This window comes from Cebus imitator, unplaced genomic scaffold (genome assembly GCF_001604975.1).
Source record: "Cebus imitator isolate Cc_AM_T3 unplaced genomic scaffold, Cebus_imitator-1.0 Scaffold32, whole genome shotgun sequence".
Classification (NCBI taxonomy): domain Eukaryota; kingdom Metazoa; phylum Chordata; class Mammalia; order Primates; family Cebidae; genus Cebus; species Cebus imitator.
Window position 1 is genome coordinate 9922329 of NW_016107347.1, and position 25694 is coordinate 9948022.

Consider the following 25694-nt stretch of genomic DNA (forward strand, 5'->3'; position numbering starts at 1 on the left):
TTTGTTCCACTACAGTAACCATTATACTGCCTATATGTATTCCATAACATCATGTTGCAAACCTCAAATACAGTAAAATTTATTTTTAAAAAAGGAAAAAAGAAAAAGCAGCATCTATCTGATAAAGAAATCTTCCTGTTCTCTGTGGCTCAATAAACAAAGCATTGTCAAAGCTGCAGCATAGGCTACCCACAAGAAGGCTAACCTCTAAAACTTATTCCTGGAAGATCCAATATACTTAAACTATTCCAAGGCATTCAAGAAGCTATTGACAACACATATAAATTTAACAAGAAAAAAAAGAAGTCAAAACAGTCTACTATCACAGGCTCCTGACTCCCTCCTCCAGAACCAACTGGAGAAACAATAAAAGCAAGCAGGAAACTTCAATGTGCACAATGAGAAAACCCCAGGAAGAGTGGTGGACATCTTGAATTGGTCTTGGGAGAAAGTGGGTGGCTTCAGCCTAAGGCAGAAGGCAGCTAGACGCAGCAATAGACACAGCAGTCAGAAAACAGGCTGGAGGAGAGGTTTTTAAATTTTGCCCTTGTTTCCCTCCAGGGGGTAGCCTCAGGACACAATCCTGGCAACTTCACTGCCAGAATCAATAGCAGTAGCAGCTCAACACCAGATTGGCACCTCTGCCATTCTAGTGTGAGAAAGTGAGGAAAACATGCAGACAGACCCATGTCCCTCAAGAATTCACTCTTCCTCTCCTCCTCCTCCAAACCCACAGGGCTAGTGAATCATAACCTCAGGAGACTATCCCTTAATGGTGCTCTTTCCCCAAGGGTTTAAGAGTGAAGCTCTGAATAGAGGCAGGCAGCAGAAAGGATCAAGAGTAATTCTTTAGTCCGTGAGGCTAGAACTCTCTCCTCAGAAGGGTTTCACAGGAGTTACACAGATTGGAACCTGATGCTCAGCCTTCCCCAATAGATATTATCAGAAAAGCTGCCAAATCAACTAGACTTCCAAAGAGTATAACTACTGTAAAAGTAAGACATCCAACTTGACATGTAGTATGCAGCATGTGACACAAAATTACTGAAAAGGTCAATTCAATAATTTAAAATATGCATAGTAAGTATATACAAGAAGATAAGGGGAAATATTAGAATATAAAACAAAAACAAGACACAAAGGAAAATAACAGATATTAAAAACATAATAGCTGACATAAAAGACCCAGTATAAGAGATCAAAGTAGGATAGATACAACCAATGAATGATCACTAAGCTGAAAGAGTCCATTGAGGAACTCTCCCAGAGAAGAAAGAAGGTGTCCACACTAGAAGGGCAGAGGTGCTGACCTGAGAAGATGGAAGTAAAAGTGCCAATTTCTGAATAACAAAAGTCCCAGAAATAGAGAAAAAAATAAAATGGAAAGAAAGAAATAATCCACACAGATTTCACAATTTAAAACATGAAAGAACAGCATAGATTGAAAGGGCAATCTATAACACAGAGCTAAAATCTGTACACAATCGGAACGATCTGGCCAGGTTAGGAGGAGGAGGAGACAGAGGCCGGGAGGATATAGTAGCATACCAGAAGATTCAAATATTGATAGCCTTTCAAAATCAGCAAGAATAAATTAACACGGGTACAGCTGTGAGTAACAGAGTAACAAAAATAGGAAGCATAACTTCTAAATCAGCAAAACAAATTTAATGTAGCCCACAAAAAAAGTGTAAAATTTAAAATATGAAAAATGCAGAAAACAATCCCTATTAGAACAAGAATTATCATACTTATAGGTGGATTAAATAAAAACTTATTAAAAGATATTGACTGTTATATTAGATTGAAAAACAAAAGCAAAATATAATAATATGCTATTTAAAAGATACATTTAAAATTTTACAGAAGGTTTAAAATAAGAAGATGGAAAAATACACCAAGAAAATATGAAACAAAAGAAATCTGGGAAAGCAATCTTAATATCTGAGAAAATTTAATGTAAATATACATATGTTATATGTATCTATAAATATACTAGAAATATATATATAAAACGTATATATTATATATTAACACAAATAGAGACAGAGCAGAACATCAGAAAGCGTGTGTGTGTGTATGTGTATATATACACATATATGTACACACACACAAACATACACATATGTAGGGAAGAAAAAATGAAATATTTACCAACATATTTAGAAAGCTAAATACTTTTTAAATACTATTGATTTAACTGAATATAATAGCATTAACTGTATATAATAATATTAACTGAATATAATAGTATTCAGTTAAATCAAATGTAAGATCTATAGACTTCTAAAAATAATGTGAATTCAGGAAAAGTCAAAGAGAAAAAAATGACCAATTGGTTGTAAAAAAAAGTTTTCAAAAAAAAGAAAAGATTAAAAAATAGTTGTATAGACTGAAGAAAATGTACAATTTTTCACAAGCAAATTAAACTTTACAATATACTGACGAAATCAACCTAACTATATATAATTTTCTTTCTGATGTATTGTCAATCACTGTACTGAATCCATTAATAGACATAAATTGTACAATCTAGATTACAACTGACAATGGTACACAAGGATATATCAAGAACATATAAATAAAAACCAAATGACTCATGAATATGTAATTCATTTATGCTAGATGTTCATATACTTCTTGGTTTGTACGTTTTCTGCACAATAACATGATTTCACCACCTCAATATACTGCAAACTCCTGATTCAACAGGAACTGTAATTATTTAAAACCACTGTATATAACCAAAATAGAAAACACTTCAAAAATTATCTAAAGCTCTCTTATCCAATGTAACCCAGAATTATGCAAGTCAATTTCCTAGTACTTTCTTGAGTGTCTTAAAATATCGTATGAAAATGAAGGAAAACCGTAGGTGGCATTTTTTAATATAGATTTATGGAGTACAATGCGATAGATTGATATCTGTATATACTGTGCAATGATTAAATTAAGCTAATTAACATATCTATCACCTTGCATACTATATACTGATCATTTTCTTTGGTGAGAACATTAAAATCTACTCTCTTAGTAATTTTCAAGTATGTATTACATCATCATTAACTACAGCCACCATGTAGTACCGTAGACCTCCAGAATTTATTCTTCCCATCTAACTTTCAGTGATATTTCTCATAAAAGACAGCAAGGACACTGCTTCTTTCCAACATAACCATTACAATACAGATTATTTTTTATTTGGAAGGTTTACTAATTACTGACTTGTGCATGCAAAAGAACTAATGAACTTTTCTTTAAATATTTAAAGTAATACAATAAAGTTTTCTTTTTCTCTTGTAATACACATTTTCGTAATTTAAAAAGTAGCTAAACTCACATTTTCCATTGTAATATCATTAGAGGCATTCATGAGATTCACACTTTTGTCAACAGCTACAATCCCAACTATGGAGTCAGGCTGTGTCACAGAGATCCTAAGCGAGACTTTCTCAGATGGTTCAGCCTTTGCTTTACTCCAATATAGCTTTATCTAAGAAGGAGAGAAAGCAGGATTAAGTTATTTCACTTTTTTAAAACATATTCTTGACAATAGCAGATCAGTGGCTCAAAATATAGCAGATTCTACATTTGCCTTGGCCCAGGGATAATTCTAAAACTATACATAACCCTTCTCTAGGGAAAGGAATAAAAAACTACTCCTACAGTGTTTGCAAGTCATAAAACTTCTCACAGTGGTATCAATCTGAATTATTCTTCAATTCTGTATATTTTTTCTTCCCTTTCTCTATCTCCCACCCCTCAGATCCCAACCAGTGCTGAGTAGAAGATAGCACTGTCTTAACACACCTAAGGAAGGCCAGTATCCAAAAGGAGAAACACAGAAACTGCAGATGCCTACATGTTGGTGATGTGAACTTAGGAGTGAATTCAACGAGAGCTCCCGGGGGACTCATAGAACCACCTGGACTGCGGGTGAGGGGAGGCCTTTCCAAGGAAGGGGGTGGTTAGAGCAAATACTCATCAGGACCCCATGCTCTGTGTCTAAACTTCCTCACCATTATCCTCATGAAAGCATGGTCGTGGACCTACTAATACTTTATAAGAGCATCAGTCATCACATGACTGCTGAATCAAATGTCATGAGGCCCCTTCCTACTGGGAATTGTCTTTCTTTTTTTATTTTTTATTTTTTTCTGGGCAACATGGCAAAACCTTGTCTCTACCAAAAATATATAAATTAGCCAGTCTCATGACCTACTCTCAAAAAATAAGTAAAAAAATTTTTTTAAAAAGTACAGATCACTACTGTTACTTCCCAAATACTTTAATAATTAAAGGCAAAAAAATGGAAGAACCATACTCTGCCTATCACTACTTAAAGCACTAGTTTTTTACATAAGAGACTGAGAAGGCAGCAGTTGTTAGTGAGTGACAGCAATGGCTCATTCTGATGTACATGGGGTGACTCTATCAGGTTTCTTCAGAGCTGGGATCCAAAGGGATTTCCTACTCAAGCTGGTCACTTGAGGTTATAAAAGGCACTGGTGCACTTGGAGACCAGACTCCACGAAGATCCTCACATGCAAGGTAATCAAGCTTATTGAAAAGTTGCCCTGGGCTAGTGTCCAGCTAATTAAATAGATAGTGAAAGTCCAGCTGTGCTTCTACATATTATCCTAGAGGGCCTACCTCCTTCCCACACCCTTTATATCACTGCAATATCAACACCACATCAACACTATGTTACCGCTGGAATTTCATCCCTGAGCAACATTTATTCAACCATTTGAAAAATTCTGAAATGGCTTCATGATCTGAGTTAAAATCTTAAAGACCAGAACCAAATCTTACAAATAGACTACCAATACCCAATAACTCCATATATGAAAATATATATGTAGTGCCAAATATTAAAACATTTAACCATAGTTCTAGAAATGGAATAATAAAAATTTCTAACCAATTTGTATTAATGATACTTTTCTAAAGAAATATTACATTTCTCAGACTTCACTAATATAAAGCTTTCTTTTAAACATCATTACCTTAAATCTTACCTTATTTTTAAAAACAAGCTGAACAGGAATTTTTAGAACATCATTTATAATTTCCCCATCATCTTCAATATAATACACAATTATACAGGCTTTTGGAGTCCAAGAATTTTCTGGTGTTAAAGAGAAGATTGTCGAATTTTGTTTGCCTACAGCCACCAACTGTCCCCTGGATACTACCTGAAAAGAATAGTAGATGGGTTTAATTTATTGCTAACCCTAGTAAGATCTCAACTGAAGCTACATTAATCATAATTGTATGCATACACACAGATTCTTGACTTAAGTCAGCTTCAGAGTCTTTTTGAACGCAGGAAAATCTCTCTGACAAACACAGAGAGCATACACTGAGAAACAGAAAATTATAAGATTAAAGTAATACTGATTGGAGCAACAGTAACTTCATAGTTAAGAATCTAATTTTGATTGGAAGAAATACAAGGCACTATTGGGACAGTTGGATTAGCAAAATTCCATGGTCATCGATAGTACTTTTTATTTTCTTTTTTGTTTTTCTTATATTTCATAATTTTCTACAATGAATACGTATTGTTTATCAAATAGAAATTTAAAATTTAAACATAATATGATATTTAATTATCTATTTTAAATGGGAGATGCAAATATAGGTGAAGAAATAAAAAAGGTTTTTTATTTGATTGCAATATAAAAAAGACAAGCTAAAAAGGTATGAGGCTGGGTTATAAAAATTAGTAAGTTTAGTGTAGATATAAGGCAGACACCATTTAAGATGATTCTCAACCTAAATGCCCATCAAAGGTAGACTGAATAAAGAAAATGTGGTACATATACATGATGGAATACTATGCAACTATAAAAAAGAATAAGATCATGTCCTCTGCAGGAACATGGATGAAGCTGGAGGTCATTATCCTTAGCAAATTAAGTCAAGAACAGAAAACCATATACCACATGTTCTCACTTGTAAGTGGGAGCTAAATGATGAGAACACATGGACACACAGAGGGGAACAACAGACACTGGGGCCTATGGAAGGGTGGAGGTTAAGAGGGAGAGGATCAGGAAAAATAACTAATGAGTACTAGGCTTAATACCTGGGTGACGAAATGATCTGTACAGCAAAACCCCATGACACGAGTTTAGCTATATAACAAACCTGCACATGTACCCCTGAACTTAAAAATGAAAAAATAGATGATTCTACAGTAGATCATCAATTTAGATTCTGTAAGAGATTACCATATAGCTTAACTCCTTCAATTGCTTGTTGCCACGAACCACCAATTCAAAAGGCAGTCCCACCTAGAAAAAAAACTTTAATTAACATGTACATGTCAAAAGCAAAAGAGTCTGATTATATTGTAATTATCAAGTGAATTGTAAGCATTACCTTTATATTTTCATCTCTTGTTTTTAGTTGGATGTATGTCTTACTAGGAGACTTAAACAGACTATGAACTGCCATGCTACTTTTACTACCAAGAAAATAGGCCTATAATAAAAGAAAAGGGAGCCGTAAATATTCACCCTTAGTAACACCTTGAGAAAAGACGCTACCTGCTGAACAATTAGTAAAGACCAAATTCATTTTCAACTGTTTTTATGTGAGAAAAATACATTCATGACATTGGATTCTCATCATTTTATGGCTTATACTGTAAAGAAACTGATAGCTTTAAAACACAGGAAAGGAATATATATATATGTGCATATACATATATATTTTTTTTCCTCTTTCGTTTCGGTTCCTGCAAAAAAAAAATTCAAATGACTGACCTCAAACCCTAGACTGGGGGTTTGAGGAACTTCTCCATCATATCTTCACATTGCTATATTTTACTGTGCTCTTCAAAATGAACTTACAAGGAAAAGTTTAGTGTAACATTCAGCCACTGTCATTAAATTGCTTTAACACTCTCCCCATTTTTCTAAATAGAAACATGTGTCCACTTCCTATGCACTTTCAGGTCTGACAGGTTGAGTGCCTACCACAAGATTACAACTGTAACGATGTTGTAGTGACACAATAATGGGAAACAGATGGCACCTTCAACTGTAGCTCACTGGAATCCTCCAGGATTGGGAATTCAATCTTAAAAATTCCATTTTGGGGGACAGTATAATTTATCTTCTGCACAGCTTCCATTTTCTGATTTCCATTGATAGGTCTGCCCCAGTTCTCAGTAGAGTTTGCCTGCGTCACTGTTATGACTACATTATTTCTTCTTTCTTCAAGAGTCAGTTGGTTGCCATCAGCACGGGTTACCTTCACCTAATGGTGAAAACAAAACATCTTTAAAATGCAAAGGATTTGAGTACAATTGAACACAGTTTCCATCTGCAGTATTCTCATGAAACTGAACTCTCAAAAATTATTGTTAGCACTATAATATCCAGATTCAGTGGCCTCTCTCTGGGAGGGATCCAACATCACCGATTACTCCCTTGTTAATATTATGGATTCCCTTACCTTCCACAGCTCCAAAACAACCCCCTGACTTCCTACCTCTCTTTCTGCATCCTCTCAGTGTCCTTTCCAGTTTCCCCTTCCTCTTTCTAAATGTGGGAATTTGGGGCAGGTGTTCTCTCTTCCTCCAAGGTCTCAGCAGTCCTATGGCTTAGCTTGTTATCTCTGTGATTATACCCCGAATCCAAAATTCCTAGCCTCACCTTGCTCTGGAGCTCTTGCCCACACCTCCAATTACCTGCAGGAAATTTCTACTTGGATATCCTAGTCACCTCAAATTCACACATGTAAAATGGCAACCACATCATTTTCCTATTTTTGCTAACATCACGATTCTGCAAGACTTTACATTTCTGGATTTTCCCTCCCTCTCCCCAACCACAAAATCCAGTGAACACCAAGTCCTAACTTCTCTCTTCCATCCTCTCCACTCCCACAGCCACCACCACAAGGCTGCCCATCCGCTCACTCCTGTATTACTGCCATCCTCCTGCACACAGTCTGAGCAGTCTCCCCCAAACACTACCTGAGTGCACCCTGAACTTGCCAGCCAGAGCTCACCTTCTTATCTCACTTCTTATCTTGCTCCCCACCTCCCACTCCCATGCCCAAGCATTTAAAACCCAACTAGTCTTTTAAAAAACAGTTTAGAGCATCCTCTTCCATAAAGCATCCCACAGAAACCCCCGTGCCTATCCCACAGCGAGCTCTCCCTCCCTGAACTCCCGTGGTTTCACTCACCTCATTCAGAAATTTCCATTTGCAGCCTCAATTTTTTTTAACTTACCTTTTCAGTCTAAATTGTTAAGACCACTGAAATCAGAAACTACCTGAAACTTTTACTGACCCATTCAGCAAGTGACCCCTTCTCTCTTTAAACCAGAGGTCAACCAACTACTGCAAGCTGATAGGCCAATCCAGTATGTTTGTAAATGAAGTTTTACTGGAGCATATTCCACTCTTGCTTATGTATAAATTAGCTATGGCTGCTTTCACACTACACTGGCAAAGCTGAGTATCTGTGACAAAGACCACATGGCCACAAAGCTGAAAATATCTACTATCTAGCCCTTTGCAGAAAAAGTTTGCCAACCCCTGCTTTAAATCCCTGCAGAAATTAATTAGTAACACTTATCTTAATCTACCATGAGTTATAGCTGTGTATATGTTTTCCTGTCACCATCACAAATATGTGAGCTCAAGGGTAGGGACTAAGCCCTTCTTAGCTCCACAGCGCTGCCCAGCACCATGCCTTGCTCATTGCTAAAATTCACGCAATTAATGTGATAATTCAACATTATCAAAAAAAAAAAAATGAGATCTGCTGGTAATTTTTTAATGTAACATCTTTGCCAAAACAAAAATCAATCATTATAAAAACCAAATTGAAATTGAAATTTTTGACTACCATCTAATTCTTTCAATTAAATAATAAAGGCTTCAGTGTAGCAATCCACATCTAACATAAATTGCTTGTAAAAAAATACATTTTCAAAAAAATATTTTTATTGTTGAAAACAACTTTTTTAGAAAAATTAGACAAAAGTCATTTGGAAACAAATCTACATGCCCCACATATCTAAAGAGACAAAGTTATATACTTTTTGGCTTAAATTTTTAGAAAAGCACTGAAAATATTATTTCCCACTCTATTTCATTAAGCTGAACTTACTGCTATGGACTAGAAATAAATATACCAACTTACAGTGGCTGTGAAGTTGAGAGATGGCTTCAAGACAGTAGCATAATCAAAAAATTCAATAATATAATCATGTTGCTTGAAGAACACATTAGTGCTTGCATTTCTTGAGATACCTTTTTTTGGAAATTACAAACTTAGAAAGCAAAAGTAATGTTTCACCAAAAGCTTCTATCCATCAAATTTCTCCATCTAACCTACTACCAAAATGGTTTAAAATATCAGGGCACATAAGCCTCATTCCCATATTGGCTTTGACACTAAGAGCATCACATGGTTCTCTTATGTTCTCTGTGGATCCCTTCTAAGCACCATTGCTGCCATTCTACCACAATGACATGTACACCAGCAGCAAATTAAGGTCAATGAAAGAATAGTCTTTTGCTCCTTCAGGGATTGCTTAAAGCTACTGAAATAGTAACAGAAAGGTCCAAGAAACTAACCCTTATTTTCTTATTACTGTCTAGGAGCAGCTGAGATTTCAACAATTTTAAAAAGAAGGTAGCCAGCTGAAAATGTAAGCCTTTCCATGTAGTTTTCAGGGGGAAAGAATAGAAATGGAAAAAAATTACAAAGAGCAATCACATGTGGTTGAAGTAGAGACTTTCATAGAAAATAAGGTCCCCCATTATAAAATCATCCTGCAAGTTAGACTAGCAGTCATAACAATTTCAACATTAAATAGCATTTTAGAAAGTCAATATGCTCCCAAATGAAAGTGCCAGTTACAATAAGAAAGATGATGAAGTAGTGTCACATAAATAGTTTTACCTTCACTTTAACGTCTACAAACCTGTAAGTGATTCTGTTACTGTGGCTAAAATTTCTACCGGTCCAGGAGAAGATAGATCTATGTGTTCAGAAAGTCCATTTGAAAAATCCATTACATTTTTCATCTCTTCATCATTAAAAGAGAAATTTGCCGATCCATTTATCTGTTTTGTTTAAAAGTTCAGTATTATTTTTTATTTTAGCAATTCAAATTTTAGAAATAACACTCAGACTAAGTCACAACAATATGATAGCTCTGGTACCATTTTAATCACTATAAATTGGGTAAATTCTCACTTATTCAATGCTGGAAAGCTCTTGATTTTCTTACACTTAACTTTTTGTTAACTCAGTACTAAATCTTATTTCTAGAAAAACCACACATATTTTTCCCCATTACAAGTCATAAAATGTCTGCAAAAGTTACCTTAAATGTTTTTGTAATAATTTTCTTCTCTCCCCAAAAGGATAAAGGTAAAAACGTAAGTGTTACGTCTCCTTTCACTGGCTTCCCATATGTATACCTGAATAATTATAAACATAGTCTTTTTTACATATCAACTTGATATTGTCAGAACACAATAAAAATACTACTTTCAATAGCATATATTTTAGCAATTCAACATTTTTAAAAATTACATTGGGCCAGACACGGTGGCTGACACCTGTAATCCCAACACTTTGGGAGTCTGAGGCAGGAGGATCACAAGGTCTGGAGTTCAACACCAGCCTGGCTAAGATGGTGAAACCCCATCTCTCCTAAAGATACAAAAATTAGCTGGGCCTGGTGGCAGGTGTCTTATATTCCCAGCTACTTGGAAGGCTGAAGCAGAGAACTGCTTAAAAATAGGAGGCAGATGCTGCAATAAGCCGAGATCGTGCCACTGCATTCCAGCTTGGGCAACAGAGTGAGACTCTGTCTCAAAAAAATTAAATAAATAAAAAACAAATGGTGATATTTGAAATTAAGTTTCCAAAATAGGAAGATTTTCAACTATGTACCTTAAAACGGCTCTTAACACACACTCTGACCATCTGAAAGACTCCAGGAGAAAACCTGATCATAATTGGGAGTGACAGTTTCCTGTCCAAAGATTTTTTAAATATTATGTAAATCTTTCACTCCTAGAAATCTGGACTAGCCCATTAACTGCATGCCCATGAAACTTTGCGCTGTAGAAGATTTTTATATTTCAGCGGAAATTGCAATCACCATGGTCTATTCCTGCATGTTCCGATATTAGCCAGGAAGGTTTATTAGACCACAGATTCTGGAGCACCAAATGTGCTCATGGCTGTCAAAAATTGATTTTTTGCAGAAAAATTTAAAATAATAATTTTTTAAATCCATAGTACCAAACTTGGTGTTTTGTTGTGTGTGTGTGTGTGTGTGTGTGTGTGTGTTTGAGACAGAGTCTCACTGTCACCCAGGCTGGAATGCAGTGGCTCACGCAACCTCTCAGCTCACTGTAATCTCCACCTCCGGGGTTCAAGATATTCTCCTGCCTCAGCCTCCCGAATAGCTGGGATGACAAGCACACACCACCAGACCCAGCAAATTTTGTGGGGTTTTTGCTTTTTTTTTTCTTGAGACAGAGGAGTCTCACTCTGTTGCCCAGGCTAGAGTGCAATGGCCCAATCCTGGCTCACTGCAACCTCTGCCTCCCGGGTTCAAGTGATTCTCCTGCCTCAGCCTCCTGAGTAGCTGGGATTACAGGTGTCTGCCACCACACCCAGCTAATTTTTGTATTTTCAGTAGAAATGGAGTTTCACCATATTAGCCAGACTCGTCTAAATCTCTGACTTCAAGTGATCCACCCACCTTGGCCTCCCAAAGTGCTGGGATTATAGGCACAAGCCAGTGTGCCCGGCCCAAACATAGCTTTTTGAGTCAAACATCATTCTATTCTACTTTTCTATGTATTAATTTTATCCTCTCTCATGATAGGAAAGTCTCTTCATGTGAAGAAGAGGCAATACATTTTACTGCCAGAAAGCCTTTTTTAAATGTATTTCCTGGGTTGTTTCTATCCCTATTGTGAAATGTGAGCCAGAGATGGAAGTCAATTTTGTTCCGCAGTCTATAAATCATAGCAATAAACTGCTGCTTCCTGAATCCATTAACTGAACACAGAAACAGCCCCTCATCTAGATCAACTCAACTTAAAATATAGCATTTTCCAAACTAAGAAGAAAAAAATAATAAAATCCACCTTCAAATGCACCATACTTCCAAACAAAAACAGTAAAGTTAGTAAAAACCCGTTAGCAACCATAATATCAAATTCACCCATTCCAGAATCTTTGAAACCTGATCCTACTTGTATCATGCTAAAGATTAAATAAAAGCAAAATTAGAATGCCAGGATATTGTATCTTAACTGAGTTATATCACATGATAGTATATGGATCTTTATAATCCAAATATAATTTAAAGTACTCTCAGACACAAAAATTTTTAATTTTGACTTCAATGTGAAGCAGATTTAGTTTTCCAAACACCAAGCTGGCTATAATAATTGTAAAACAAAGATACAATTATTGTCCTAATAGAACCTGGAAGCATTTGGGATAAGTTAATCATTCAGAAAATAAAAGTTTGACTAATTTTTAAAAAGCAAATCAGGCCGGGAGTGGTGGAGCACGCCTGTGGTCCCAGCATTTGAGGAGACCAAGGCAGGAGGATTGTGTGAGGCCAGGAATTCAAGACCAGCCTGGGGAAAATGACAAGACCTCCATAGTTATAAAGGACAAAAAGTTAGCCAGGCATGGTGGCTCGCACCTATAGCCCTAGCTACTTGGGAAGCTGAGGTGAGAAGATTGCTTGAGCCCAGGAGTTTGAGGATGCAGTAAGCTATGACTGCACCACTGCACTCCAGCCTGCAAGAGAGTGAGACTTCATCACTTTAAAAATAAATAAATAAATAAATAAATAATAAAAAGCAAATCAAAATATTCTAGGATGGTATCATTAACAAAACAAGGAATTTTTTTTCTCTGAAAGCAGCCATAGCACAAAAAGGGACAAAAAGCTTATAAAGCAATACCTTGCCTTCCGATCAGTGGTAAATGAAAAAAAAAAGAAAAGAAAAGAAAAAGAAAACATAAAATAAAAACCCAAAAGGCGAGGCTTTGGAGAACTTCCAGAGAGCTGAAAACACGGAGGTTCCTGGAGGGCAGCGTGCACAGCTCAGAGACGGCATGGAAGCTCCATGTTGCTTCCCACATGGCTCACCCGACGCATCTCTTCCAGCTCTTCATCTCTATCCATCATAACATCCTTTGTAATAAGCTAGTAAAGTGTTTTCCTGAGTTCTGTGAGCAGCTCCAGCAAATGAGTCAAACCCAAAGAGAAGCTAGTGGGAACTCCAATTTGCAGCCAATCAGTCAGAAGTATAGGTGACAGCCTACTACTTATGGGTGGCATCTGAAGTGGGGACAGTCTTGGAGCAAGTCATCTATGATCTGATGCTGTGTCCCAGTAGATAGTGTCAGACTTGAATTGAACTAGAGGACACCCAATGGGGAGAAATCCTTACCCGCTTCTTCATGACCAGAGGTCACAGAAGTCTTCTGTGTTGATTGTTGAATGAGAAAATAAGATAAACTGAATTTCTTTTTTCCTATATCCACAGAACTCCAAATACTAGACTTTTGGTTTGGTTTGAAGACCTTTGCTGTGCTACATACAGCTTAGAGCTGAAATCTTAAGGGTCATATTGCTTATCTATTTATTCTATCCTTTTTCCTTGAGACAGAGTCTCTATCGCCCAGGCTGGAGTGCAATGGTGCAATCTTGGCTCACTGTAACTTCCGCCTCCCAGGTTCAAGCAATTCTCATGCCTCACCCTCCCGAATAGCTGGGAGTGTGCCACCACGCCCGGCTAATTTTTGTATTTTTAGTAGAGATGGGGTTTTACCATGTTGGTCAGGCTGGCCTCAAACTCCTGACCTCAAGTGATCCACCCTTCTTATCCTCCCAAAGTCCTGAAATTACAGGCATGAGCCACTGTGCCTGGCCTATTTTTTCTTTCAATAGGTATATATTAGATACCTACTCCATGGCTAGCCCTGTAGTAGGCACCAAGGTGCAGCAGTGCACAAGTCACAGAGCCACCTTCAGAAAGGTAGACGAGCAAATAGCAGCACCATGTGACTAGTGTTATAAGGGGCATAAAAAGCGTTGAAGGCAAGTAGTAAGTCTTGAAATTGCCTCTGTAATGGCATACTGGTCAGAAAAAAAGTGTTTTGCATTTTTAGAAGCTAAAGTAAAATTTGAGAGCAGAGTTTGGGACAGTAGAGAATGGGCCGGAGTAGAGAAAGGTGGAATGTTTCAAAAGACATGAATCCAGAAAAAAGCCCTGCAAGATAAACTAAAGAATCTGAACTTCACTCTCAAGGCAATAGTCTGAAAGTTTTCACACAAAAAGAGTGATAAAATCAAATTTGCCTTTCAGTAAGAGAAACAAGAAACTTGATACCGTGCCCAGAAAAGATTGGACGAGGTAAAGCCTGAGTCAGGAAAAACATTTAAGAAACTGCAACAGTAGGTGAGGAGGGAGAGATGATGCTGGCCTGAATCAAGGAAGTGGCTACAGAGAAAAATGGATGGATTTGAGAGAGAGTAAGGAGCTAGAATCAAAAGCTGTGGATGGTGATCGGCTATGGGGATTGAGGGAATGGGGAGAGTGCCGCTGATGGGAAGCTAACCCAAAGGTGGTACAGTCTACCAAGAGAGATATAAGAGAACAATCAGGCTTGGGGAAAGACTATTTGTTTGCTTTAAAGTACCTGTGGGGTCTTCTATAGGGACCTACCAAAAAAGAGAACGAGGAAGAGGAGGAGGAGGAGGAGGAAGGAAGAAAGAAGAAGAAGGAGGAGGAAGAGGATAGAGAAGGGAGGAAGGAGGAGGAGGAAGGAGGAAGAAAGAAGAAGCAGGAGGAGGGGAAGGAGAAGAAGAAGGGAGAAAGAAGGAAGAGGGAAGAAGAAGAAGTAGAAGGAGGAGGAGGAGGGAAATAAATAAAAGCACCTGTGAGAAATGTCTAGCAGGCAGTGACATAGCAGTGTCTGAACCCCAAGAAAGAAATGTGCGGCTGGAGATGTGATATCATCAGTTATAAGCAGTAGCAGAAGACCTAGGCATGGAGGAAAAAAAATCTGAGTAATGTATAGAGAAAGAAGAGAACCAAAGTAGAGCTCTAAGAAAGAACTTTTCTTATTCTTCATTTTTTTTAGAAAAAAAAAAGAAATTGGGTCTTGCTTTATTGCCCAGGCTGGAGTGCAGTGGCACAATCATAGCTCTTGCAGCGTCAAGTGATCTTCCTGCCTCAGCGTCATGAGTAGCTTGGACCACAGACGTCCACCACCATGCTCAGCTAATTTTTTTTTTTTTTTTTTTTTTTTTTAGAGACAGGGTCTCACTATGATGCCCAGGCTGGTATCAAAGTCCTGGCCTCAAGTAATCCTCCCACCTCGGCCTCTCAAAGCACTGGGATTGCAGGAATGAGTCATTGCACCAGCCTTGAAACAAGAACTTTTAAAGATGGACAGAGGGAGTTACCTGCAAGAGTCTCAAAGGAGTAGCCAAAGAGAAAGAAGGAAAACCGGAAAATAAATGAGAGTGGACAACAATGTCATAAGCTGCAAAGAAAAAGTTGTAAAAAAAAAAAAAACCTTAAAATCTACACACAAGATTAAGCAAGATGTCTTTGTAACCATGGTGAAAGCAATTTCAATGGCATGGTGAAGGTGACAGGCTGATTGCAGGTGAATGAAGAAAGAACAGAATATGAAGAAGTGGAAATGAAATTCTAACTGACTGTGAAGACGAGGTGAGAGATAAGGCAGCAGCTGGAAGGCAGCGTGGAGGTAAGGAAGGGTTTGTTTCTTTTAATAACACAAACGACTAAACACAGAGTGAAGATCCTACCAAAGAACAAAAGGTTAAAGATACCAAATGGAAGAAATCGAGACACAGGTAAAAGAGGAAGCAGGATTGTGATTCTCCTGATTCAGGAGACGGCGTCCAAGGCCCAAGTGGAGGAATTCGCTTCTGAAGGAAAAAGAGATGCTGCTTTCATCATGACAGGCACAGTCAGGATGATGAGGAGGGCCTACCTTTTCTGGAGCACTATTTATAGAATAGTACATGCCAGTATGTATACGCCAAGTTGTATAGACTGATAAAAGATTTCCTGCTGGTCAAAGAGCTTTCTTAAATCCGTTGCAAACTTGTAAATGATATTTTCAGTCTGATTCTACACCTTGGAGGCAACAACAGACTCTCTTGGAACTGTACTGGTAGGCCCAGAACTCAGGACAGCTAGGGTGAAGATGTTCATCATTTACTCACAGCCCCCTGGGGAGAGATGCCTCAGCCACATGGTGGCCATTTCTCTGAATCACGCAGGAGATCTGCGCCGCCCTGGGATATATAAATCTACCATTGGCTTTGGTGTCTTTTGGTTTCTCAAATATATTTAGAACAACTGTCCTTCCCTGGCTGAGCCTCAGCTGATGCACATACTAAGAAAAATGATAAGAATGCAGCACGGTGAACACTAAAGAAATGTCATGAGGCCATCACAATTGTTATGTTATTAGCAACCATTAGGGTCTCCAAGAGGCTCAACCATGAGAACCATGATGAAACAAGTGCTCCCACCAGGCTAGGGAGGAGGGTGTCCATAGTAAGGCTTCAGGGAAACCCATCGCCCCCTAAAATTACATGTAAATTTTTCTGGAGAGTCACCAAAGTTTAACCACCACTGCTTTAACTTAGTGTGTTAAATCACTGGCACACCTCAAAACCAAAAACAGAACAAAAGATGATAGCCAGACTCAGCCCAATCCATGTGGACATAGACTGGGCAGGTCCCACACAATGTCTGTGTGGATTTGTACCCACTAACTTTCATGAGCATTAGTAAAAGAACTCAAAATAAAACCCAGAATGCTTAACCTTCAGCTAAGATCAAGTACTGTATGATAATTATGGGAAATGCAGACATTTACGCATTGTCTAAACCATTAATCCATTCACGGTACCCAAATGCATATTGAAAGTTAGCTGTTAGTTGAAATCTAACTAGATACAAATTGTAGACACGTTTTGCCTTTATGTTACATGGGCTTCCTATAATTTTTTTGCCAGTCTAAAATAGGAGTCCTCAGAACATTTTGGTCTATGGTGATGCTTCTGCCAGGAGATTCTCTGCTGCCCATCCTTTGACATGCCATGGTCACAAACCCTCACCAGGCGAGGAATATAGTGAGAAGATGGCAGAGAGGTGAGGTCCAGCTTTTATTAGCTTTTAGAAGTAAATTCTAAATATATTTGAGAAACTAAATATATTTGAGAAACCAAAAGAAACCAAAGCACAGATACTGACACATCAAAAATAAAAGCTACAGGAGACCAGTCCTTGAATTACTTGAGGGCAATCCCAGCCTGCACTTTAGAGAACCATTAGTCTGGAACTCTGACAATGTTTTTTGCCTCAGCAAAACAAAACGCTATGTGTTGTTCAAGCTAGTGACTCAAAATCACGACAGCCACCATAGACCTGTTCCGTAACGTGGGTTGGAAGTCTCTGTGTACACATGATATAAAGGATAAATGTGGATTATTTACTCATTTGTTAATTGCAATAAGGCAACCAATTCTCTCCCTCAAGAGCTCTACCTCCATTATCAATGGGAAAAAAATAGAATTTAAGAAAAGATAAGTTACCTCAATTCCATGTCATCTGAAAAAAACACCCGAGTGCTATCTATAATGTAAATTCCTTAATAAGTCTAAGACAGACACTAGTCTATGGGAAATATTTTACGACTGGGTCAGCTTGGAAGCAGAGCAATGGATGCAGAGATCTGTCCCATGCTTAATTATTTATTATAAATAGTTGTTTCCTGTCTACTAAGGTATTTTAATAAGCAAAAATTGCCCTAATATTCTGGAGGATATAATCAGCTTTTAGTCATACAGTTTGACAATGGTTTCGAATTATATCAAAAGAAAAATGACACTTACTTTGCCGTGATGGTACCATTTAAATGCTTAGAATTCATAGAACAATATAACGGTGTCTGCAAAGCCACGTCAAACTTTGGTAATACTGGAAAACAAAAGCAAGGGTAAATCTTTTTAAAAATCTACTTCATTATCATCTTCCACTGAACAAAATGAAAAATAAATTTGTTCTGATGGAGTTGATAATTTGTACTATTTGAACTTAAATTCATTAGAATCCAAATACATGTTAACACAGATGAAAAGCCCTTTGTTTTACCCAAAGCTAGAAATCCCTAGTTTGGTTAGCTTTATATAATTAAGGTATGAGGCTGGGAGCAGTGGCTCATGCCTCCTAGCACTCTAGGAGCTTGAAGCAGGTGGATCACCTGAGGTCAGGAGTTAAGGCTAGCTTGGCCAACATGGTGAAACCCTGTCTCTACTAAACATACAAAACTTAGCTGGGCATGGTGGCACACACCTGTAATCCCAGCTACTTGGGAGCCTGAGGCAGAAGAATCACTTGAACCCAGGAGGCAGAGGTTGCATTGATCCAAGATTGTGCCACTGCACTCTGGCCTGAGCAACACAGTGAGACTCTATCTCAAAAAATAATAATAATAATTAAGGTATAAACTATTTTGAAAGCATTAATACTATAATTGATATAAAGCATTCTACCAGAGTAAAAAATGTGTGTTTCTTTCCAATCTATAAAACTTTTTTTCTATAGTTCTCTGACCAAAGAAATAGGTTACTCACATAACAAGGCACCTCACCATTCAATTAACATAAGAGAAGTATCAAAATACCGAAAGGGGCAACAACACAGGGCAGACCTTCAGCTTCAATCAAGGCTAATGGCCCTGAATGTGCCAAGACACTGCTAGACTCTAGACCAGTCTAGGACAGAGGAGACCAAAAAAGTCATGTGAGCCAACTTGACCCCCCCAACCCTCACCACTAAGGAAATCAAAATGCCTTTTCCTCAAACATTATAGGTTTGTAATCAATTCCCCACCTCCACTATACCTTATTCAACAACATACAACCACCCAGCATGTCACCACAATGGGATATAAAGATAGCCTATAAAATGTTGGACCCCTGTGATTTATTCTTCTAGATCAGGGCTGTCTAAAAGAAATAAAATGTGAGCCATGTGTGTAATTTTTCATTTCTAGTACCCAAATTTTAAAAGTAAAAATAAGCAGATGAAATTGATTTCTATATTTTATTTAACCCCATATATCTAAAATATTATTGTTTCAATAAATAATCAAAATAACAAATGGTAATTAATGAACTATTTTTCTTTCTTTTTTCTTATACTAAGTCTTTAACATCTGGTGTCTCCATTTGGACTAGCCACATTTGAAGTGCTCAACTGCCACACATGGCAAGTGGCCCCCATACTGGGGAGCACAGTTACAGATCAGAGTTCAGGAAACGATGACCAGCATGAACTAAGAACATTTTTTACAATTTTTAACTGGTTGGAAAAAAATCAAAAGAAGAATAATATTCATGACATATGAAAATTATATGAAATTCAAATTTTCATGCCCATAAAATAAGGTTTATTGCAGCACAGATACATTCATGTACATACTATCTTTGGCTGCTGCCGCTACCAAGGCAAAGCTGCGTAGTAATGACAGAGACATATGGCCCACAGAGCCGGAGGTACTACTACCTGGATATTGTCATTTCTACTGCCTAAATAAAACCCGAGCTCAAAGAGAGCTCAAATCAAATGAAAAACTGCATGTGTAACCTCAAAATAACTATTCAAATTATAGTTAATACTAAGATCCTATGCTTTCACTCTCATCTGTCATTCCTCTCCATTCACCAACAAAATAGCTGAGTCCCATGTTTTAATCTATGCGTTTCTAACTGTGATATTATAAGTATGGCACCTACAAGAAGAGGATTTACCTGAGTTCAACAGGCTGTCTTTACAAAAGCCAATCAAATGAAAACTGTGGAATATAATTTAAGTATTTTTAAGCACAACGTTTTAAATATTTTATGATCATGACAAAGTAGAAAAATAGATTGTGTTGTGCATAAGAAAAAGACTAGCGTAATACAACTATAGGTGATTTTTTTTACTTTTTTCTATATAATGAGATTTTAGAATTTTTACAGAAGAAAAAAATACATTTAAGCCTATTAAAAACACCAAAATTTTAACTCCATTGAGATTTTTACTTCAAATAACACAATCCTTAAACATTTCTCTAGTCTCTCCTGAAAGTAACAAATGTTTTTTTCTTCCAAAATAAATTGAGGAACTCTTACCATATTCTGAAACCTGAAATGATTGGTAATATGTCTGGTCCTGTTGAGCAGGGGAAAAAAGACAAGAAAATATATGAGATCTTATTTATTTTTCTTGCTTGCTTACTTGGAAAAAATGATTTAGAAAATTAATCTTAAAATTGTATTTATAATGATGCAATGAACAAACCTGTTTATTTTCATTTATGGAAGTGTATTTGTGGTCAACTGCAACAGGAAGCCTGTAAAATTTCATGAATTTTTCTTGCCAACTCGTTAGCATAGAAAGGTGACCTATCTCTATAACTCATTGGAGGTCATTTAAACAAACTGCTTAATCTGACTTCCATGATTTGTGAAATAAGAATCAGATTAAAATAGATAATTCAGGAATTTAAGAAGCAAGGATAACACAGGTCAAACTAACAAATAACTTCAGATTTGTTTTGGATACCATTATCAAAAAATAATGGAGAAAATGAAGTCACACATAACTCAAATACTTATAAATAATTAAGGATACAAAATCTTCATAGAGCAACATCCTTCACCTTTCCAATTCCTTAAATTATTTTCTACTGTAATCCTTAAATCAATACAACCTGTGTGGTTATAATAGATACTGTTAATTATTTCCTTTTTGACAATCAACAAGAAAATGTAGGCTATTATTGTATCATTTATCTAACTCTTCATATTTCTTCTTTTTTTGTTTCTTTTGTTTTTTGAGACAGGGTATCACTTTGTCACCCAGGCTGGAGTGTAGTGGCACAAACACAGCTCACTGCAGCCTCAACCTCCTGGGCTCAAGCAATCCTCCTGCCTCAGGCCACCAACTCTCTGGGACTACAGGCGTGAGCCACCATGCCCGGCTAATTTTTTGTTTGTTTGTTTGTTTTGTATCTGTAGTTGAGACAAGGTTTTGCCATGTTTGCCATGTCTCTTTTACCCAGGCTGGTCTCAAACTCCTGAGCACAAGCAAACTGCGCACCTCGGCCTTCCAAAGTTCTAGGATTACAGGCGTGAGCCACCATGCCCAGTCAACTCTTTATATTTCTAAATGTTCATTCTAAATCAAGGTAGCACATTAAATGAATCTCTCCAAATTGACTATGTAATTCCACTAATGAAATTTGTACTGTAAATTTAATTCCCAAATTTATCAAATCAAACACAGAGGTGCAGCTATAAAATATTAGCTTTTTTTAACAAGTACCCTTGGTTAATCAAAAACATCTGTACACCAAGAGGTTATTTTTTAATCCTAAAAGAAGGCTATAGTTCACTTCAAAATATAAAACAAATATAACCATTAACATACTAACAAATAAATCATGTATAAATTGACTTCAACATTATCATGTAAAGAAGATCCCATCTTTGGTTAGCTGTTGTTGAAAAATAAAAAAATTTTTAAAAGAAAATCTCAAAGAAATTCTGTTGTTTTGATCAAAGTCTTAAGGAACTTCATATTTGTGACTTCTATCTCAAATTGTTTTTTTTTAAATATAGTAACATTATAAATTACATAAACTTGATTCATTTATAAGTTCTAACGTGTCATTCTCAAACGTCAAATCAAGAAGGTAATTTACCTATTACCTGTTTTACTGATGAACACAGAAATGCTAGTCTTTAAGTTAGTTTTTGCTTTATTACTGACGCCAGCACAGGCAAGGCTATGGAATAAGTAACAATTACAATGTTTCTGTTCATCAGGTTTCATTCATATAGCAAACATTAATTAAATAAATACACAATACAAAACACCATGTGAGGCTCTATGAATTACAGTCCTCGGCATTAGAGAGTCCAGTGGTGGAGACAGACGTAGTCAAGAACAAAAATTCAAGACTGACAGCTGTCCTGGAGTTTCATGCACTGTGCTTTTGCTCTAACTCTTGCCTATTCTATTCTTAACTTACATGTACTTCCATTCCTCCCCATTTTCCAGGGCTTAGCTTAAATATTACTACTTCACTTTGTGATCATCTTTGTATCCTTCATAGTTTATCCCTTGGGGTGCAAAACTCTCATAGCACCTACTACAAAATAAGTGCTGAATAAATATGTGTTTGATTAAATTAAAATTTTGAACGTTTACAAATATAGGAAATCAACCTATTTATTTGGGCCTACTTTAAACAACAGCCTAAAACTAAGATCTAGGCCATTATTTGTTTAACACATAAGTAGTGACATTAGATTATATTTGAAATGAATTCCATCTCTCCTCAGCCTCCTGCATTGCCAGTCCCTGATCAATCCTGGATTTTCCATCTTTCCATTGACTGTCTCCTTCCCCTCATTCAGTCTCTAAGCACTCTTGTCTTTTGTTCTCTTGGTTCTCTTAAATACCTCTCTGACCCCTTCCTTGTTTCCTTTATGCATCTCTTTCTGATCTTTAAATGTTGGCCTTTCCATACTAAGCCCTCTTCCCACTCTTCAGGCTCTCATCAGCTCTCAGGGTTTCAACTGCCTTTCTGGAATAAAGACACCTAAATCCTTATCTCTATCCCAGATTGAGACTCAAATCCACCTGACAGACATCTCCACCTGAATTTTTGACAGAATGTCCTGGATTTATTATTCTGGATTTAGCCTCTTTCAAGAAGCTTTCCTTGATTGCCCTCTCCCCATGGTAAGTTAGATGCCCCTTCTCTCCTATAATATCCTGCCTATAACTCAATCATCTTACCTAACACAACATATGATAATTACTTGCCTTGTGTCCATCTCTTGTAAGAGACTATGAAATCCTTGAGAGCACAGCCCCTAGTAAATCATGTCTTCAACATTTGTTGAATAAACGTAAGTATAAATCAATAAATAAATCAATTCTCGTCCCCAGTCTGCTTCTTACAGTGCTCACCAGAACAGCCTCAGTTATCAGGCAGCATCTCCTGCAACACACGAAACTAATCTTCTCTTGAGAAGGATCAAACTACCCTGATGAGGCAAATGACCCATAGGGTAACCTTAAGTCTCTGCCCTTTACTTGGAAGCAACATGAATGCCAAGCAGTGGAACTATCCAGCCATCACAGAAAACTGAAGAACACGAAGGAAGAAAAGCACTGACATTTTAAATTGTTCCAAAAAATCCAGAAAGCATTTGGTAAGTGAGTGCTGACGGTGTGCTTTGTACTACACCATGTCTTCCGAAGATGCTTGTAAGTGGTAAAATGCAAATCAACAAATAAATTATTTTACTGTCAACGGGATTTGAAAAGCAGAAATGAGTTTTGTAATGCCCAACATATTCTCCATTGGGCAATCAGGCCATACCAATTTTCAGAATTAATTCAGTTATTTTTACAAAATAATCAAGTACAGAAGACACTGACATATTTAAAATTAATACTAATTCAGAGAATTAATAGCCATTTATGCCATATGTAACCACAAAAGCACTGATACTGAGTACTTTCATTAATCTGGAACAGGGATCTGCAAACTTTTCCTGTAAAGAGCAGGATAGTAAATATTTTAGGCTTTGCAGGCCATATGGTCTCTGTCAACTACTTAACAATGCTGTTGCAGTGCAAGTGTAGCCAGGGACAATTTGTAAACAAACGAGCACGACTATGTTCCAATAAACCTTTATTTACAAAATGGGTGTCAGGCTGCATTTGGTTTTTCTGCCAAGGTTTGCTACTCTCTAGTTTAAAAAAAGGAATAAAATGTATTTCTAAATTGTTCTATGTTAGTTCTAGCTGAACTAAACTAAATTTGACTAAACTTTACTAAAAGCATGGAGCAAAAAAACTCTAGTCCTTTCATAGGAAGTACAAGTTTCTCTTATTAAACCATTTTCCTTCAGTTTCAAAAAAAATGTATCTGCTTAAAAATGAGTATTTGTCTTCATTACAGCTCATCAAATACAGTTTATGCTCATTCACCCTGCCAACAACTGGGAAAAGGCTAACGTGAAGGCTCAAATACTTGAGCAGCGTGTCCTCCAAGCAAACACCTCCCAGGCAACAGAAGGCATAACTCATGTCTTCTGAGCTCTTCTTTCCCCAATATGGTCACTGTTCCATGGGGAAAACTCTCTTTTAAAAACCTGCTCTGAAGTACATGTATTCACTCTCTGTTTCTACTGGATGTAACCTTGGCTTGATTAGATTTTCTAAACAGCTTCTAAAGCAGGAGTAGAAAATAAGAATCAGTAGATATTCTTAGCAATCTCTGTAATTTTTCTACCTCTTGTCCCTCAGTCAATAATTCATTGTGAGGGTGTGTGTTACAGAAATTAGTCAAATGAAGGGGGAAAGAGAAAACACATTATTTTTACCAGGCTTTTAGGAAGTGTGCTATGACTAGAGTACAAATTAGAGACGTGAATTACTAAAACCATCTATGCCAGTTACAGAATTTTTCTTCCCTAACCATGATGCCATTCAACTCTTGAAAAGTTTCCATTTTTAACAAATTTGAAGAAATATAGCATATTACATGACAATTAAAAATATATTTTAAAGCAGGTCAGTTTCTTTCAACTCTTGCTTCTGGAGTTAAAAGCAATGCCAGAAACAAAACAAAGGTGCTGGTTGGACTATTTCTGTTTGTACATTACGTTCGTTTATGATCATTTCAATTTCCTAGTAGTTTGCTTTAGCAGTGCTCTCCACACTCCAGTGTCTGGATGTACCTTTTACTCAATATTAAGAAAGGCACTGAATTTATTAAATCTGCACTTAGTGGGACATTAAAAGGGAACTATTTCAGATTCAGTTTCACCTTTGGCCCCCAAGAAAACAGATGTCAACTATATCCACATTCCACAGGTTAAAGATTACCAGGCAGGACTTGCAAAGGAGGTTTCCAAAAACTGGTTTTGTAACTCTTAACCCACCACCAAGGTGGAAAGGTAAAGATAAAAATAAAACTAGAGACAGGATCCAAGATGGCCGTTTAGGAACAGCTCAGGATTGCAGCTCCCAGGGAAAGCGCAGAGGCTGCTGCAGGTGATCCCCAGGCAAGCAGGTCCTGGAGTGGACCTCAGCAGACCTATAGCAGAGGGGCCAGACTGCCAGAAGGAAAACCAAGAAACAGAAATAAACTCATCATCAACAAACGGAACGTCCACTCAGAGATCCAATCTGAAAGCCAGCAACTACAAAGACAACAGGTGGATAAATCCATAAAGATGGGAAGAAACCAGCACAAAAGGAATGAAAACACCCAAAACCAGAACGCCTCTCCTCCTACAAGGGATCACAACTCCTCACCAGCAAGGGAACAAAGGTTGGATGGTGAACGAGTGTGATGAAATGACAGAATCAGACTTCAGAAGGTGGGTAGTAAGAAATTTCTGTGAACTTAAAGAACATGTTCTAACCCAATGCAAAGAAACTAAGAACCTTGAAAAAAGATTTGACGAAATGCTAACGAGAATGGACAAAATAGAAAGGAATATGAGTGAATTGATGGAGTTGAAAAACGCAACACGAGAACT

At 37.1% G+C, this 25694-nt stretch overlaps 1 protein-coding gene across 1 annotated transcript in view; it reads right to left on the minus strand.

Moving 5' to 3' along the window:
* CD109 (CD109 molecule) overlaps window positions 1-25694 on the minus strand; it is a 149529-nt gene that overhangs the window by 59533 nt on the left and 64302 nt on the right. The window contains exons 6-15 of the mRNA XM_017524338.2: window positions 20256-20295; window positions 17970-18054; window positions 10365-10461; window positions 9960-10101; window positions 9173-9282; window positions 7048-7272; window positions 6391-6492; window positions 6240-6302; window positions 5022-5198; window positions 3341-3493 (exon numbers count right to left, since the gene is read on the minus strand). Coding sequence (XP_017379827.1) covers window positions 3341-3493; window positions 5022-5198; window positions 6240-6302; window positions 6391-6492; window positions 7048-7272; window positions 9173-9282; window positions 9960-10101; window positions 10365-10461; window positions 17970-18054; window positions 20256-20295 — 1194 coding nt within the window. The remainder of the gene's footprint in view (window positions 1-3340; window positions 3494-5021; window positions 5199-6239; window positions 6303-6390; window positions 6493-7047; window positions 7273-9172; window positions 9283-9959; window positions 10102-10364; window positions 10462-17969; window positions 18055-20255; window positions 20296-25694) is intronic.